This window comes from Dreissena polymorpha, chromosome 5, assembly GCF_020536995.1.
Source record: "Dreissena polymorpha isolate Duluth1 chromosome 5, UMN_Dpol_1.0, whole genome shotgun sequence".
NCBI lineage: Eukaryota > Metazoa > Mollusca > Bivalvia > Myida > Dreissenidae > Dreissena > Dreissena polymorpha.
The window spans coordinates 116687551-116704034 of record NC_068359.1 but is presented as its reverse complement, the minus strand read 5'-3'; the positions used below and the strand labels follow the sequence as shown (position 1 = coordinate 116704034).

At 40.9% G+C, this 16484-nt stretch overlaps 3 protein-coding genes across 3 annotated transcripts; 1 reads left to right on the top strand and 2 right to left on the bottom strand.

The window, feature by feature from the left end:
- Positions 1-2545, top strand: LOC127882332 (uncharacterized). Its single transcript, XM_052430900.1, has 6 exons — positions 1-120; positions 433-598; positions 861-965; positions 1399-1437; positions 1978-2038; positions 2257-2545. The coding sequence occupies exons 1-6, from the start codon at positions 13-15 to the stop codon at positions 2381-2383; spliced, it is 606 nt and encodes a 201-aa protein (XP_052286860.1). The 5' UTR covers positions 1-12; the 3' UTR covers positions 2384-2545.
- On the bottom strand, positions 2524-6365 carry LOC127882331 (putative nuclease HARBI1). Its single transcript, XM_052430899.1, has 5 exons — positions 5655-6365; positions 4336-4437; positions 3979-4056; positions 3600-3706; positions 2524-3268 (listed from the first exon to the last, which is right to left on the bottom strand). Exons 1-5 carry the CDS (start codon positions 6190-6192, stop codon positions 3074-3076), a joined length of 1020 nt encoding a protein of 339 aa, XP_052286859.1. The 5' UTR covers positions 6193-6365; the 3' UTR covers positions 2524-3073.
- On the bottom strand, positions 6364-15205 carry LOC127831574 (uncharacterized). The gene is made up of 2 exons (XM_052356554.1): positions 14996-15205; positions 6364-7597 (listed from the first exon to the last, which is right to left on the bottom strand). The coding sequence occupies exons 1-2, from the start codon at positions 15022-15024 to the stop codon at positions 6364-6366; spliced, it is 1263 nt and encodes a 420-aa protein (XP_052212514.1). The 5' UTR covers positions 15025-15205.
- Between the last annotated feature and the right edge of the window lie 1279 nt (positions 15206-16484).

Genomic DNA, 16484 nt, shown 5'->3' with positions numbered 1-16484 from the left:
GGCGGTCCGGGCATGGTTGCTCGAGTCCGTGAGATTTGGGACGAACTTTTAGCTGGTGTAAACGCATGCGGAAACGGACCGAGGACACTACAACAAATCAAGGAAAAGTGGAGGAACATGGTAAATATAGAATTAGTATGTCTTTTACTAGAAATTTACATCAAATATACACCATTTCCAATTATACGAGTGAAATTGATTTAACGTACGACAAAATTAAGCGAGCACTGAGGGATATTTCGACCGGTGGTGGGCTCAAACCCTCGACTGCCGTAGTAACGACAGGTTTTTTTCTTCATTTGAGCTAACATCTCACACACGGGTGGCGCAAACTACAATTCATAGATTTCTAATTCACCTAGTAATGGCAGAATATCGAAGAATTTCAAAAGGCGAAATGAAATGTATCCATTTATGTTATATTTATTTTAGACCAAAAACGCTAAAGCCGACGTTTCAAAGGAGCGAAACCATGCTGCCGCTACGGGGGGAGGTCCGCCATTGACTGAAATGTCGCAGACCTCGCAGGCGGTGGCGAGTCTGTTTGCCCACTCGGCATCGTTTCATGGCGTCGTGGACGACGCAGATACCGTCATCGGTATGTTTAATATTGTTTTAAGATTATAGTAATACAACTGAAAGATATTCCCGATATTTCATCTTCATATTTTTACCATAGCCAAAGATAATAAATACTATTATGAAAAAAAAATCGAATACTCCAAACGATTTCTTCTCTTACCTTGTGTTATTAATTATCCATTGTCAGTGATACATTAGATCCTTTCCAATCATTTTCGAAACAATTTCAGTTATACTCCTAACACATTCACGCATTAATTAAATCCGAATCGTTGTAGCGGTTACTCCTCCATCGCCGGGGTTCCTGGGCCTGCCCATAATGGAGTTATTAACCGCCATGGACATCCCGGATCCCTTCGGTGTGGCGGAAACCTTTCAAGACAGTAAGTACAGACACTTTAAAACTCCATGCTTTAACTTACAGGAACCGAAATACGACTGTCTACTTCGACATCCACAGACTAAATGACGTTGACTTTACACAGCGACTGTTCCAAAATGTTTGGGTGAACTCAATGACTATGCTTTTGAAATGTGCATTGTGTACATTTAAAAAAAGTTGTTCCTTTCCTTATAGTTATATCGAAGATGCACAAATATTCGCCACTTATACGTTTGATGTACACATCTGTTTGTCAATGCGGTTTTTAGCAGTAACATGCTAGATAAATGAATATGTGTATTGTATTGTTTATAAAACTTACCCGTGTTATAAATGAGCGATTCCGTAAAGAGCAATATGTAGGGGTCCAATGAGGGAAAACTATTTCCCTTATTTTTTGTTTAAGATAAAGATTTGTTTAATTAAATTTCCAGATACGCCGAGATGCCCGAGAAGCAAGGAAAACTCAAGCGGTAAGTTCTTTCATCAACATAACTCTAAGTCTATAAAGTAATATGTACGAAATAAAAAAATATATATTTGTAAATGTTAACAGTGTTTCAATATTTATTGAAATGAATTGTATATATCATAAAATGTAATGCTATAATTACAAATACTTCTTACACTAGTAACAGTACCACTAATAGTACAAGTGCTAGTGCTACCACTACCCCTAAAACTACCGGTACTATGCTACTGCTTGTGGTAATACTACTTCTACAGCTACTTCTAGTGCAACTAATACTACTACTGCTACTTCTAGTGCTACTACTACTACTACTACTACTACTACTACTACTTCTACAGCTACTTCTAGTGCTACTACTACTACTACTATGACTGATATTTCTACTTCTACTGCTACTACTCATACTTATGTAACTACTACTATTACTACTACTACTTCCACCACCACCACCACCACCACATTTTCTTCTGTTTTCCTGTTTTATTCTGTTAAATAACTTAAAATTATAAAATATATTTGGATATTTGTTGTTCCATTCTAGCAACATCTGTTCCATCAGCCTCAACCTCAACCCCACTGCCCAGTGACAGTAGCAGAAAGAGGTAATAATGGGATATGTAAACATGAGAACTATAACTATTGATAAATCAGGAGTATTCTTTTTGTTGAATCATTTTCTTTTTATTGGCAAGTTCATGAAATGTAAATGCTTGATATTATTATGTCTTTTTGTTAAAGCTTCAATTCATTAAAATGTTCATTTAAATGTAAGATCAAGTACATGTACTTTGTGACATACTTTTAAACATTGATCTTTAAGGACTCTCAAAGATGCCCAGTTAGAGGCCCTGGAAAGCCAGGCAGAGATGAGTCGGGAGGGGGCAGCATGTTACCGAAAAGTTGCACGACTTGCAGAGCTATTGATAGAACGCCTTGAAAAACAATGAAAACATTTATTATTTTTGTTAATGTTATTTTACTGTTAAATCTTTTTGTTTGATAGTTTGATTTGTTAATAACAACAACAGTTAATACAATTATAATTTATTTTACTGCATATGTTCATGCATTTTCACCATTTTAATTGCAATAAATATTTCATTTTCCTATACAAAGATGTCCCTGTTTATATACAATCGAAAGCTTGAAGTACACATACATTGCACTATTACTTTATTAAATTAATAAACACAGATGAAAAATGGCAATTGATATCACCCGCCGATACGCGCCAAATAAAGAACAGGGCAGTAACTGTAAAGTAACACAGTGCAGAGCTATAGATATCAGTGAAAATAATTGCAATAACATTGCATTGCAATACTCCACACTGATATCTATACACTCATGTCTTTTTTTATGTAGAAATCTCTTTTATCGTATCTTAGATATAGCCCTAAAAAGTTACACCATATAAACAACAAAGGACAATAACTCTTTATTTTAGAATGTTAAGGGTTATCGTTCTTGTTCATGGTATACACCCACGCCTGACAAGTTTATGACAGACAGACAGACGAACAACGCTCAAACTATATCCCTCCGCCTTCGGGTTGCAGGGAGATAACAAGAAGAATGAAATTATTATCAATGTAGCACTGTTACATTCAACATGAAAAACATAGTGGAAAAAACACTTAAACAAAATACTGTTCAATCAGTCTATTCCTTACACCACGTCCGTCCATTGGTCCGTCAAAGTTCTGTACGTCCGGTTGTTCGTCAAGGTCGTCTTGAACATCCGGGTTCGGTTCCCCCCACATCCATCTCATGTTGTGCAGCACAGCGCACGCCAACACTATCCGCGTCACCTTTGCAGGCTTCATTCGAATCTGAAAATGAAATACTTCTAATAATAATTAATAAATAAATAAAATCCTAACTGCAACATTCACATAATATGTGTCGTGTTCTGAGAAAACTGAGCATAATGCATGTGCTAAGTGTCGTCCCATATTAGCCTGTGCAAGGATGTTTATTATGAAATGAAATACCAGTTATTAAGTATCAAACTTCATTAAGGTAATTTTTAAGCTTCCTGCATGAAACATTAATGAATATTGGTAAATTTTAACTGCTTTTGTGTTGACAAAAGACCTTATTCATTCAATTATTAAAGTTTATTATTAAATTTATTATTATTAAATCAAACATTAAATTTACCTCCACATGCAATATATGGAAGGTCCTCTTCCATACACCAAAGCACCTCTCTATAATGTTTCGCGTGCTTATGTGTGCTTGGTTGTACCGTTCTTCGGCTTCATTTCCTGTGATAATGGTAACAATAATGATAATTATAGTTATTCTCATATAAATAATTACTAGTATTCATTTTATTATTATTTTCATTTAACCTTTTTGCTTTTTTCCTGTGATAATGGTAACAATAATGATAATTATAGTTATGCTCATAATAATTATTCATTTTATTATTATTTTCATTTAACCTTTTTGCTTTTTTATCAGCATATTAGTATTATTGTCGTTTTTAGTGCATTTAACAAATTATGATATTTAAAAACACAACAACTGATCTTACTTGGATGCAATATGGGTGTCATTAGGAATGGTCGACAGGGATAGCCACTGTCTCCCAACAGCCAACCACGTCCAGGATCTGCATGTAAGATAGATATATAGCAAATCACACATATCACAACACATACATGTTTATTAAATAATTTATTTAATTTTTAATGATATAACATAGTATAACTGTAAGGTATAATGTATTTTAGGATTAAGTACATGACTACATCACAGTCTATCTTTACTTTATTATAAAATACTAGGAGTCTATGGAAGTCACAACATGAACATACTAGTAAAACTCTACCTGTTAAATAAATAAATAACTTTCAACATTATATGAGGTAATACAATTTTTATGCATTACCTTGATGATTTGCATCTAAATGTCTGCCAACGTTGGACATCCTGAAAACGTGGGCATCATGGCAGCTTCCTGGCCAGCAGGCATTCATGCTTGTAAAATTCCCTATTGAAAATGGATTTAAAACATGAGCTAAACATTTTATTCCGTGTATCATAATTAATTTACATAGGAATCTCAGGGTTGTTATTTTGTATAATTATGCTAAAAATGTATGTGAATTTTAATATTAGCTGAAGTTTTTATAATAGATTAAATAAAACAATGTCTTTTGATAGATTCTGTTACCAGATAACACAATTAAACATATTTTAATAGTTAACAAAGATAACATGTAAAATTTATTTGATTTGCAATTTGTAAATATGTAACTCAAGATTTTTTAACATTAAAATCTTTTGTTTAATTTAATGGATGTCCTCACTATTACTGCATTAGATTTACAATAGATGAACTATTTTTAGAGATTTATCTTGAGTTAAATAAGAGAAAATAATGTTGTTTTAAATGTAAAGCAGCTTTGCAGTAGTCTTAACTGTTAGAATTCTTTTACAAAACAAATAATTAATTTTATATTTCTATCAAATTAGATATATAATGGGCTATTAATTTTCAGAGATAACACTTATAAAATGTGCAATTTCTTTCTCTTGGGAAATTTTATTTTTATGTCTTGTTCAAAGACACAAAAAGTTATTACAATTTTTAATGAAGATTTTTGGTCAAAATTTAAATATTATATTTTGCATGCACCATGAATGATTTATAATTCAATTCTTACAGAGAAATTGTCTTAGTTAATACACATTTGCAATATAAACATATTGTAATATCTACCTCCAATGATAATAAACAATCAAACTAAACCTTAGCTTTCAATATTTAAACATTTTACATATGGGTAAATACAAGATTTTTCAGTGGGTACCCCGTAGGGAACCTCAATGTCCAAAATTTCAATGTACACGAACTGTGTAGTCATGTATATGCATTCAGAGAAAACTGAGTGGATTTAGCGAGTTTTCACACGTTAAGTCGCAGATACAGTCGCATTTTTATAGGAAAGGAAACGGAGTTAAATAAACGTGGATGTGCACATGGACAGCAGTCATTTATGTTTAAAGTGGATAGTATGATTTGTTATTGAAATGTGATGCGATCATTTCGTTTTATGATGTATTGTTTAATATATTAAGACGAAATTCTTGCATTGTGAACATCATTAAAATAATGAAATATGAACTACGTGTTTTGGATAAGATTCCATGGATTTAAAAATTAATGCAGTTTTTCCTGGACATCAATAATACAAATTGGCTTACCGTCTCTGTCACAAGTTGCCTGTACGTTGATCGAGTGATAGTGTTTCCTGTTGACGTACGCTGCTTCGTCGGGCTGCCCGGGTGATAGAAGACGGATGTGGGTTCCGTCTATACAACCAATGACAGAAGGGAATCCCCGAACCCGGAAGAAGTCATTAGTCGCTCGGCGTCGGTCTTCGTCGCTGGTTGGAAATTTAATGAAACGGTCCTTCAGTCCGAAAATAGCGTCAACGACAGCGGTGATAACCCGAGAAACAGTAGCTATGTCAACGCCGAAGGTGTCCCCGATAACCTGAAGAAAATTCCCAGTAGCCAAGAATCGAAGAGTTATAAGTATCTGCTGCCGTGTTGACAGAGACCTGTTTCGTCGCGTCTGTCGTCGTAAAATATGGTCCAAGAGGTCGACAAGTCGGTCAAGGCTCTGGGCAGAAAACCTATACCTTCGGCGCAGTTCGTCGTCATCAAGTCCATTCGTTTGTAAGTCAATTCGTCGAAATCGTCGCTGTCGTCTGTGTCTAAAAAAAGGTACGTCCGCCATGTTGGTCAGTAGTCCGTGTGGTAACCAGCGTCTAACCAGCTCATAGAGGTGGGTTACAAATCACCGCGGTAATAGAGCGGTTACTGGCAACGTCGTTTTTTATACAAACCGCCGAGACGCGGTAACCACAGCGGTTACTGCGATCTTGTGGTTACCTTGTGGTTAAATTGTTTATACAATCGGCTGCAGGCAGGACTGCTCCGAAATTGATAACCTCTGGCGGCCCACGAAAAGCATAGCCTCATCAAAGCTCTGGAGACCCAGACTATTGATGACGCATATTACCCCTCTAAACCGCACATGGTCCTTTTCCGGATTCTCCCATGCCTCCCGACGAAACACAGGCGGAAAATGCCGGGCCTCAACATGGTGTCTTATCGATCTTGCCCTTAATCCACACACGGGACAACCCTGGGTCTTTTTCCTCTTAAAACCCACATCATCCTGCTGGGACCGGGATCTATCCCTGGTCCCAACCCCTCCATTAAACTCTGCCCCTCTATCAAGAGGCCTGGACCGTCTCTCACACCGGTCCATACCTCTTATCATCCTACCTTGAAGTGACATTGCCCCTGCGGGCTCTGCCATTTCATCTATAGGCCGTGCAAAACCGGGTTCCCCCACAATTTCCTGGTCAAGGTTAGCCGCCAAAGGAGCATCAACCTCCATGTCTTCCTCATCAGAGATGATGATGACCCCTTCTTCGGGGCCAACCTTGCACGCAGCCTCCACCAACCTCACTGGCGACACAAGGAAGTCCAGTGCTGATGGCTGCGAGGCCATGAAGGCCTCCCCTTCAGGCTCGGCCTTGACCTCCACCAACCTCACTGGCGACTCAGGGACAACCAGCGATGTCGAATCGGAGACAAATGCCTCCTCCTCAGGTTCGACCTTCACCCTCCCACACTCCGACCCTACTGGCAACACAAGTGTGTCCAGCGAGGAAGGATTGGGCACGAGTGACTCTACCCCAGGTTCAACCTTGACCCCCTCCGATCCCAACTGTGCTGGCAACGCAGGGAAGTCCAGCGCTGTCAGGATCGGAGCCGGCTTTGGTCTCGATCTGGACAACTCTACAGTACCCCGGGGCCTCCCGCTCAGTGAAGCCCCAGGGGTCCTCCGTTGTTTTTCAGGACCGGCCAACACCCTCTTAATGAACGAATCACTAAGAATTTGATGGCCGTACTTCCTGACCTCGGATACAAACCCTAGGCGCCCTCTCCTCCTGGCCAAACTTACTTGGCCTTCCACCGCCCTTTCTACCCTACCATGGTCCAAGGGCAACATCGTCCCCAGCTCAATGACGAGGTCCCGCCCCGAACTCCAAAGCGTACCCCGACCGCTGGCCTCCTCGACCTCAATAAATATGTCACGCCCATCCATGCGACAAACCACACGTGGCGTTCTGCAAAACACCACATATTTATAATATAATGTGCCTGAGCTTCACAAGCTACCGGCATATACGATAAGTATAGACCTAACCTGTCCTACAACTTAGACATGTATACAGATCTATTTCTTCACCCTGTTCCTCCGTGACACCCACACACTTTCCGTGGTACCACTCCTCACACACATCGCAAGCAATCATAAAGGAACCATCATCAATCCCCCTACACATACAGTATACTTGCTCATCTTGCACATCTTTCGCAAGACCGCAACTCTCTCGCTCTCGAACCACCCAGGCAGGAAGGTTGTTCAATTTACAACTTTTCAATCGGTCATGATTCACATTAACCCTCTTCCCTCGTAATCGGACCTGGTAAAGGAAATCGGTGAATTTTTTCACTACAACCCCCGGCCCAGTCCATTGTGGCGACAACTTCTTAGCTTTGCCTTTCTTTCCCGACACATTAAGCACATATACCATGTCACCAACCCGGTAAGAGTTTTGACATAACCTCACATCATGATCCCGCTTCATGTGAGCCTGATATCCGCTTAAACACTTGCGAGCGGTTTCATGGACTGACACCATACTTTGTTCTAGATTGTGGACATACTCAGTCACAGGCTGTGCCTCATGAGGTGGTAATGGGTAAACCAACTCAGCAGGAGTATAAACCTCTCTCCCTAGCATCATACGGTTAGCGGTGAAACCAGTACTCCTACACACTGATGAACGCATTGCCGCCGCGATTTGCGGTAGATTTTCGTCCCAAGTATTTTCTCGGGAACCTACATAGCAACGGACTGCATCCATGAGTGTGCGATTGTACCTTTCCACTTGACCATTGGTGCTTGGTCGATAGGCAGTTGTTCGCGTCTTATGAATGTGCAATAATTTACACATTTGCGTGAACAGAATGCTCTCAAAGTTGGTACCCCGATCAGTCATTATTTCCATAGGTACCCCATACCTACAGAACACTTGATTTACCACTGCCTCTGCAGTAACCTCAGCGGTCTGCGAAGGCAACGGTATACATTCTACCCATTTAGTGAACTGATCCACCACCATCATCACATACCGGTTTCCCTTTTTCGTTAAGGGCAAAGGACCTAGAAAGTCAATGTGCACCCTCTCCATTGGGAGTCCAGAATGAAACTTTATCATCTCGCCCTTAGCCTTACGGTTAGGTTTTTTGCTTACAGAGCAACGCGGGCAACTGGATACGTACTTGATTATGTCCTTTGACATGCGGTACCAGAAATACTTGGCCTTAACCCTTTCAATAGTACGCTGTTCGCCCTGATGTCCTGACAGAGGAATATCATGGTTCAGCACCAGGATCTCATGGCGCAATTCCCGTGGAACCAATAACTGCTGACGATCTGACTTTGGGTCGATTCGCCAAAGCAGATCCGCCTCCAATTTAAAACATTGGCGATTAATCCAATAAAACTTGGAGGCTGCGTTTGCTAGAAACAACTCTCCATCAGGAGGCTCGGTACCATGCAATAACCACTTCCGGATAAACCGGAAGTCGTCATCCGCCCACTGATGTTCTTTAAGTAGAGCGTCCCGGTCCTGGACTGGAGCGGCTCTATCAGTACTCTCGACACCAGAGTCTTCTCCGGTTCTTACCTCCTGGATTATGACCGGTGCTAGAGAAACAACGTCATCCACCTCGCGAATAAACCCACCCCATTGTTCTTCTGCCCTAGTACATTTCGGACAACCACCACATGGCAAAACCTCAAGGGTTACACCATGCTCATAATGGTCTCCTCCATCAACCAGCAATCGTGACAATGCATCAGCATTTGCATGTTTCTTGCCAGCACGGTGGACTATGTCCATATCATACTGGCTCAACTCCTCCATCCAGCGAGCTATCTGCCCTTGTGGCTCCTTGAAATTCAATAACCAAGTAAGGCTACTGTGGTCCGTGCGAACCGTGAAACGTTTGCCCAGCAAGTAGTGGCGGAACTGTCGAGTAAACCTCACTACCGCTAGCAATTCTTTCCGCGTGGTACAATACCGCCTCTGTTCTTTAGTCAGCGCATATGACCCATAACAAACAACCCTAGGAGCCCCTGCCTGTATTTGACTGAGAACCGCACCAATTGCTTTATCAGAAGCATCGGTGTCAAGTACAAAAGGGTCATTCCGATTAGGAAGTCCTAAAACCGGGGCGGACATTAGGGCCTCCTTCAAATCAAGGAAGGCCGTATCTTGGTCATCCCCCCACTGATAGTCTTTAACTATTTCATACAGCGCCCTCGACCGTCCGGCATAATCCGATATGAACATTCGGTGGTAATTTACCAATCCCAAGAAACGTTCTACATCTTTAGAGCAGGTTGGCACTGGCCAGTCTACCACCACCCTAACGTCATTTGAGGACAACCCCAAACCCTCTGGTCCTACAGTACGCCCCAAGAACTCCACCTTATGCTGAAACAGCTCACACTTCGCGGGTTTTAATTTCAGTTGGTATTGGCGTAATCTGACAAATACCCCCCGTATTGTAAGCATATGTTCAGCGAATGTCTTGTTCATAGCAAGGATGTCGTCAAGAAAGGCTAGAACACTGTTCCAGTTCAAACCCTGCAGTACTAAGCCTACAACCCGAGAAAATGTCGCCGGTGCATTACATAGACCGAATGCCATCCGGACAAACTCAAATAGCCCATACTTAGTTGTGAAAGCAGTTTTCTTTCTGTCTGACTCCTTGATCTTAATCTGCCAATAAGCAGAATTAGCATCCAGCTTTGAAAACCACTTCTGGCCAGCTAACATGTCTATACAGTCTTCAATCAGGGGCAAAGGATACACGTCCTTCACCGTGACTGAGTTCAACCCCCTGTAATCTACACACCACCTAACGGACCCATCACGCTTTCTAACTAACACAGGCGCGGAGCACCATTCTGAGTTAGACGGCTGGATCACCCCCGCCTCTAACATCTTTTTAAGATGGTTCTCTTCCTCCGTTACAAAGGCGACAGGGGTCCTACGCATTTTCTGCCTAATGGGTTTGGCTTCCCCCGTGTCTATGCAATGCTCAACAGCAGTAAAATTGCCAAGATCATACTCGTTTTTAGCGAATACATCCTCAAACTCACGTAAGAACCCAGCCACCTGCACCTGTTCTTCATCGCTCAAGTTTAATTTCGAACGTTCATAAAGGTCTCTGAGATGGTCTGGCACCGTGATATCTTTATCACATTTTGCCGCCTCTCGTACCACCTTTACTGAGGTCAGTTCCTCGGGCAATGGTCTCACTAAACGTACCTCTTCTGCCTTTCCAACCAATTTCCCTTGCTTCAGCCTTACATGGTGACCCGACATGTTCACCATTGGTAGCCGTAGCACAGCCTCACTAACATGGACCGACATAGGCACTATCACATCACCACACTCAGCCTCCACTGCAAAGGTGCCGATTGGTTTTCCCAAAGAGCACTTTACCATGGCCACCGAGTTGGGTGGTATGACAACAGTTCGAGCGACAGTCACATTTGCCACTCTTGCCTCCACTAACTCTCCTTCTTGAGCCATGGGAACTACCTGGCCATTTAAACACATGGTGGCCCCTACGATATCGATAGTGGCTCCATGCTTTTTCAAGAAATCCAGCCCGAGCAACATGCAATCTTCAATAGGGGCTACATAAACCCTCTCTTGAAAAACCATATCACCCAGTTGGATGGTTACTGGTCCCACAATGGAACCATTCATCTGCAGACCTCTCCCTGCAGTCTTCATGTACACATGTTCCAACACCGGAACCTTTTCCGACAACTGAGCCACTACCCGGTCCGAAACCAAGGTAACCTCAGCCGCCGTATCTACTACAGCCTGTACTGCAAGGCCGTTCAGCCTCACTTTAACCCGGAACATCGAATCAGACCTTATCTGTCTGATTATGACCGGTGGGCCCCTATCATTGTGGATCAGGTCTGGACCCTCTACACTGACCCCTTGCCGTTTAAATCGGCAAAAGACACCTTCCTACCTTCTCTAGGGGTATCACCGACTTTATCACTTGCCTGTTTGGGACAATCTCTGGCCATGTGACCAAGCTCGTTACAACGGTAACAGCGGTCACCCCTAGCCGGGGACGGTGTCCTGCTCCTAAGTTTAGGACAGTCCCTTTTGAAATGCCCTGCCTCGTTGCAATTAAAACATTGGCGTCTGGCTGGGGATGGAGATTGGCTTCTGGTGGGTCTTGCCAACAGTTGGTCAAGTTTACCCATCAGGATGTCCATTTTCTCCTCCAACTTGACCACCCTTTCAACCAGTCTATTCTGAGAGGCCACCTTTACCTCAGCAACCTCTACCTGCCCCTCACATTCCACTTTTCGCACCAACTTTGGTCTTCCATACATTAACCCGTGAGTATGGATAGCCCATTTTAGTTTGTCAATTGCCTGTTCTATTGACACAGGCCGCTGATTTATAACTTGTTCCCCAGCCTCTCTCTCCTTAGCTCCCATGCAGAATTTCAAGATCGCTTCCTGCACCATATACTCCTCTGGCAAACCCCTAAAGGCTTTACCAGCAAGGGTCAAAACCCTGTCCGCCCAGTCATCCACAGACTCCTCCTCTCCCTGTCGCGCACCCGAAAAGGTTACCCTTGCCGTTTCCGGCAATTCCCGGTAACCAAACCTCCTCTCGAGCTTGTCAACTACCTCTATGTAGCCCAGCTCCACCTCCCTGTCCATCACTAAGGCATAGTACTCACTTGCCTTATCGGTGAGACAGAGACACAAGAAATCCCGCTTCTCAAAGTCATCCCATTCGAAAATACCCGCGTATTTTTCAAATTTGGTCAGGAAAGCATGCCAGCTTCCCCGACCATCATAGACCAGTGCTTTAGGTAAGGACTGGATTCTAGATTTCTGTTTACCTAAAAGCATAGCTCTCTGGCCAACAGGTGTTGCAACCGTGTTATTGGTAGCACCGCGCACCGCATGTGAAGCATGTCGCGAAACACAACGTGGGGTTGCTACGCTCCTGCACACCTGCGGTGTAGGTACCACCTGTGGCGCGGCAACATACCCTGACTGTACAGGCGAGGTCATATATGTCATATGTGGTTGGTCTACAGGGTCAATTAATTGACCCTGAGATCCAACCAACACATATTGCAGCTGACCCGCTTGTGATACCGGCACACGTGTCATGATCTGATACTGACCAGGCTGTGCCCCATGCCCCATGGCATGGAACTGAACAGGGTACGTCCCATGTGCCTGGGGCATTTGAGCCATAGCCTGGTATGAACCAGACTGCACACTATGGCTCATCGGAATATATTGTGTCGAAGTCACAGACCTATACTGTACAGGTTGCTCTAATGACCTCTGCTGACACCCTATTGCCGCACTGGGCTGAGTTGCGGCCTGGTAGTGAACAGACTTAGGCTCCATTGGCATTGGCGATGGTGTCACAGTCAGATATTGTACAGACTGTTCCACTGACCCCTGATTAAACCCTACCTCCGTCCTTTCCTGTATCACTTTTGACCTTGCCCCCTGATCCCCCTTCTTAGCATCAGATGATTTGATATATGATGCAGGAGGTCCACTAAGGGACGCACTATCAATCGCTGCCGTCACCCTTTCTATTACTCCCAAACCCAAATTGGTGTCCGGCACAACGACTAGCTCACTAGCTGCCTCTAACCCCTCACCTTCATCCTCACCCTCATTCACAATTTCCAACTCATTCACGGTCCCTGACTCAGATTTGCTGAATCTTATCATATTCCACATTTGACTTGATGGTCGTATATACGGGAGTTTGACCAAAGCATCCGGTGTAATGCTACCGTGAAATTCCCGGTACGATACAATTGATTGGGCCACCCTGGTGCCGATACCTGGAACCGTTTGTAGTTCCGTTACCGGCGCCGTGTCAATATCCACTAGTTGAACACGATTCATTTTTATTTTTTTTATTTATGTAATTAAAATAATGTGTGAAAGAAATAGCGGACAAATATTGCAACGCCGATTTTAATTTTACGGGTAAACAGCACACACAATGCACGTATATTTTAATGAAATATAGGTCACACAAATTGAAATGTGCAAGCAGACAAAAACAATCACGGGAATATTACACATTCAAATACCCCGTAAACTTGAAATGACATTGCATTTGAAAAACACACAAACACAATGATGTCATACAATTTAATAATCAAAGCACGAATGTCAATAAAAGTAACAAGTATTGAATCTCACATGTAGTGAAATTATGTTTCAATTATACCCAACAAGAAAAGCAAAAAATTCACAAGTTATTAATTTATAACTTGTAAAAATGTGATTTAATCACAAATCGATGCATAATAATTTTTAATGATAAAATATCTGTATGAGTATATCACTACTCAAGAAAAATGTAAGAAATTCACTAGTTATTACCTTATAACTAGTGAAATTGTAATTAAGTCACAAATGAATGTTTCTAATGTTTGCTGATAAAATATCTATTTGAGTATATAGATACACCCAAAGAGAACAAGTCAGAAATTCACCAGTTATTACTCGATAACTATAGTGAAATTGTGATAAAATAACAAATCAAATTTTACTGATATCTATTTGAGTATATAAATACACCCAAAGAGAAAAAGCTAGAAATTCACCAATTAATACTTGATAAATAGTGAATTGTTTTCACTACAATACAGTTACACAAACAAATTCAATGAAACAATCAAATTCAATACGAAGAACACTCAAATCCATCATCACTTATAGCGGAATTATTAATGATGAAAATATGAAATTATCAGAATTAAATTGAGTAGTAGAAATACTCTACTGAAACGTTATGCTGATTACCTAAAAATGTGGCGATTCGCCTGACGATAGACAATAGACAAAACAATCACAATTCAGATGTACAGCCAGCTTAACATAGATGGCTTATATGGAGCCGAAACAAGTTACAGATGCGACAGAGCAATGTAAATAAACACTGCTCTAAATATAAACGTGTGATGATTTAAATAGAATTCACAATTCAACACATTAAACATAAACAACCTAAAAATAGACGTCACAGATGAGCTGTTAAACGGTTCAGCGAACCGCAATATGACGTAAATAGTTAAACCTAAAATTTAGGCAATAAGCTGACAAAAACCGACGAAATCGGTTTAGTTTGATGAAAAGTACTTTAAGTATATTAAAGAAATATTTTATTCACTAAAAGTGAACAAAACAACGATAAGAAACTTAAATTTAAATGAAACTTTATTTATTTTCAAGATGGCTGACTTTGAACGCTGACGGTTAAAAATAGCCGATTGTTTATAAGTGAAAATACTGCAAGTTTGGTGCTCGCAGCGCCAATTATAGTACTTATGCTATAAAACACTATAGAACTTACCTAAGCAAGTTGCTTGGGGTAGATTCCATCGTCTACAGTGTGTACAAGCGCAGAAATACTCTCCGCAAGATATAAAGGAACGTCCTGTCAAGAGGGTTGTTTACTGCACACACTTTCGTCATGATTACGTCATTCGCGCGTTCTTCGGTAAAGAGGGCAATAGGGCAAAACGGTCGGGATGGTCCACTGACAATCCGGTCAATTTTACCATATTATTCTTCAATAACTCAAGAGAAAACTAACCTGCGGCTTTCCAAGTCCCCGATAATACGAAGTACACGGGAAAGGAAGAATATCGAAATATAATAAAATCTATTGGTACTAACGCTTGCGTTCACAATTTAATTACCACCATACTTTCACGATATATATATATTATGTAAAAGTAGCGAAAAAAAACTTTCGAGGCGTGTAGTTCCAAAACATGTTTATTCCAGCACTAACGCTGATAACGATCCACGATACTTCAATGTAATATAATTAAGCTTATTCAGTATTGATAAACGAATGAAAACAAGCAAACGAGAAAGTAAGCCAACTAAGAATGCTTAAATTTGCTATTCTTAATTGCAATTTGTGTCCCTTCCATTCTTGTTTGATAGGAAAACCTCGAAGCAAGTTTAAGTGTGCAAACGAGTTTTTCCATAGCGAGGCTTTATTCAGAGTGAACAAATGCCCAATTATATGACTCAAATATTTATCTTATCGGTTGCAATTACTGCAATGTGCATTGTCCAAAGACAATGATTAATTAATAACTTCAAATGATACGGCTAGGTATTGAGATAAGTGTTAAAGCATGATAAGATCAATATTAGGAACGAATTGAACATCATGATGGCTTATAACAACTAATTGCATTTTATAGCGGCTCAAAAATTCACACATCAGTTTGTTACGTGTAAGCCTGTTACATACAAACGAACTAGAAACATACATTTTCGGACTATATTATTGACTAATAATACGTTTTTTTTTAAACATTTATTTAATTTAAAATGATAATATATATGTCGTCGCCGTGGCGTAGTGGATATGGTTTCCGCCTGGCGACCGAGAGGTCACGGATTCGATCCCCGGGAGACTTCTTTATATCTTTCCCATAGACACCAAGTACTGGTTCCATGCCCATGAAACGGATTCAAAAGCATGCCCAATGAGCCTACGAATTTCTATGCAATCGAGCGAAAATAATAATTAATAGGTTTAAACTAATTATATGCCGTATGCATAGTTTGCAAAATAACATTAAATTGTAAATTACACTTTTGAGTACCGACACTCGGAACGGATAGAATCAGAATACGTTTTGCCATGTTCTTCGTCTGCTCGATTGCTTGGTATTGACCGTTATAAGGCTGTGGCCTTAGTTCTTATCATTTGCCTGAGCTATGTGTTGCCTTATGTGTTTTGCTCTGTATTGTATTGGCTATTGGTCGTTTGCTTTAAATAAAAGAATAGCGGAATTATTCAATAACATTTCTGATAA

Excerpts from the sequence above, each read along its gene's own strand:
- LOC127882332 (XM_052430900.1), top strand. The coding sequence starts at position 13 with ATGGTTGCTCGAGTCCGTGAGATTTGGGACGAACTTTTAGCTGGTGTA. Across the intron at positions 1,438-1,977 it reads AAGCAAGGAAAACTCAAGCG|CAACATCTGTTCCATCAGCC; the intron begins GTAAGTTCTTTC and ends GTTCCATTCTAG. Across the intron at positions 2,039-2,256 it reads AGTGACAGTAGCAGAAAGAG|GACTCTCAAAGATGCCCAGT; the intron begins GTAATAATGGGA and ends TTGATCTTTAAG.
- LOC127882331 (XM_052430899.1), bottom strand. The coding sequence starts at position 6,192 with ATGGCGGACGTACCTTTTTTTAGACACAGACGACAGCGACGATTTCGA. Across the intron at positions 4,438-5,654 it reads GGCAACTTGTGACAGAGACG|GGAATTTTACAAGCATGAAT; the intron begins GTAAGCCAATTT and ends CATTTTCAATAG. Across the intron at positions 3,707-3,978 it reads GACACCCATATTGCATCCAA|GAAATGAAGCCGAAGAACGG; the intron begins GTAAGATCAGTT and ends CCATTATCACAG.
- LOC127831574 (XM_052356554.1), bottom strand. The coding sequence starts at position 15,024 with ATGGAATCTACCCCAAGCAACTTGCTTAG. Across the intron at positions 7,598-14,995 it reads ACCCCAAGCAACTTGCTTAG|AACGCCACGTGTGGTTTGTC; the intron begins GTAAGTTCTATA and ends GGTGTTTTGCAG.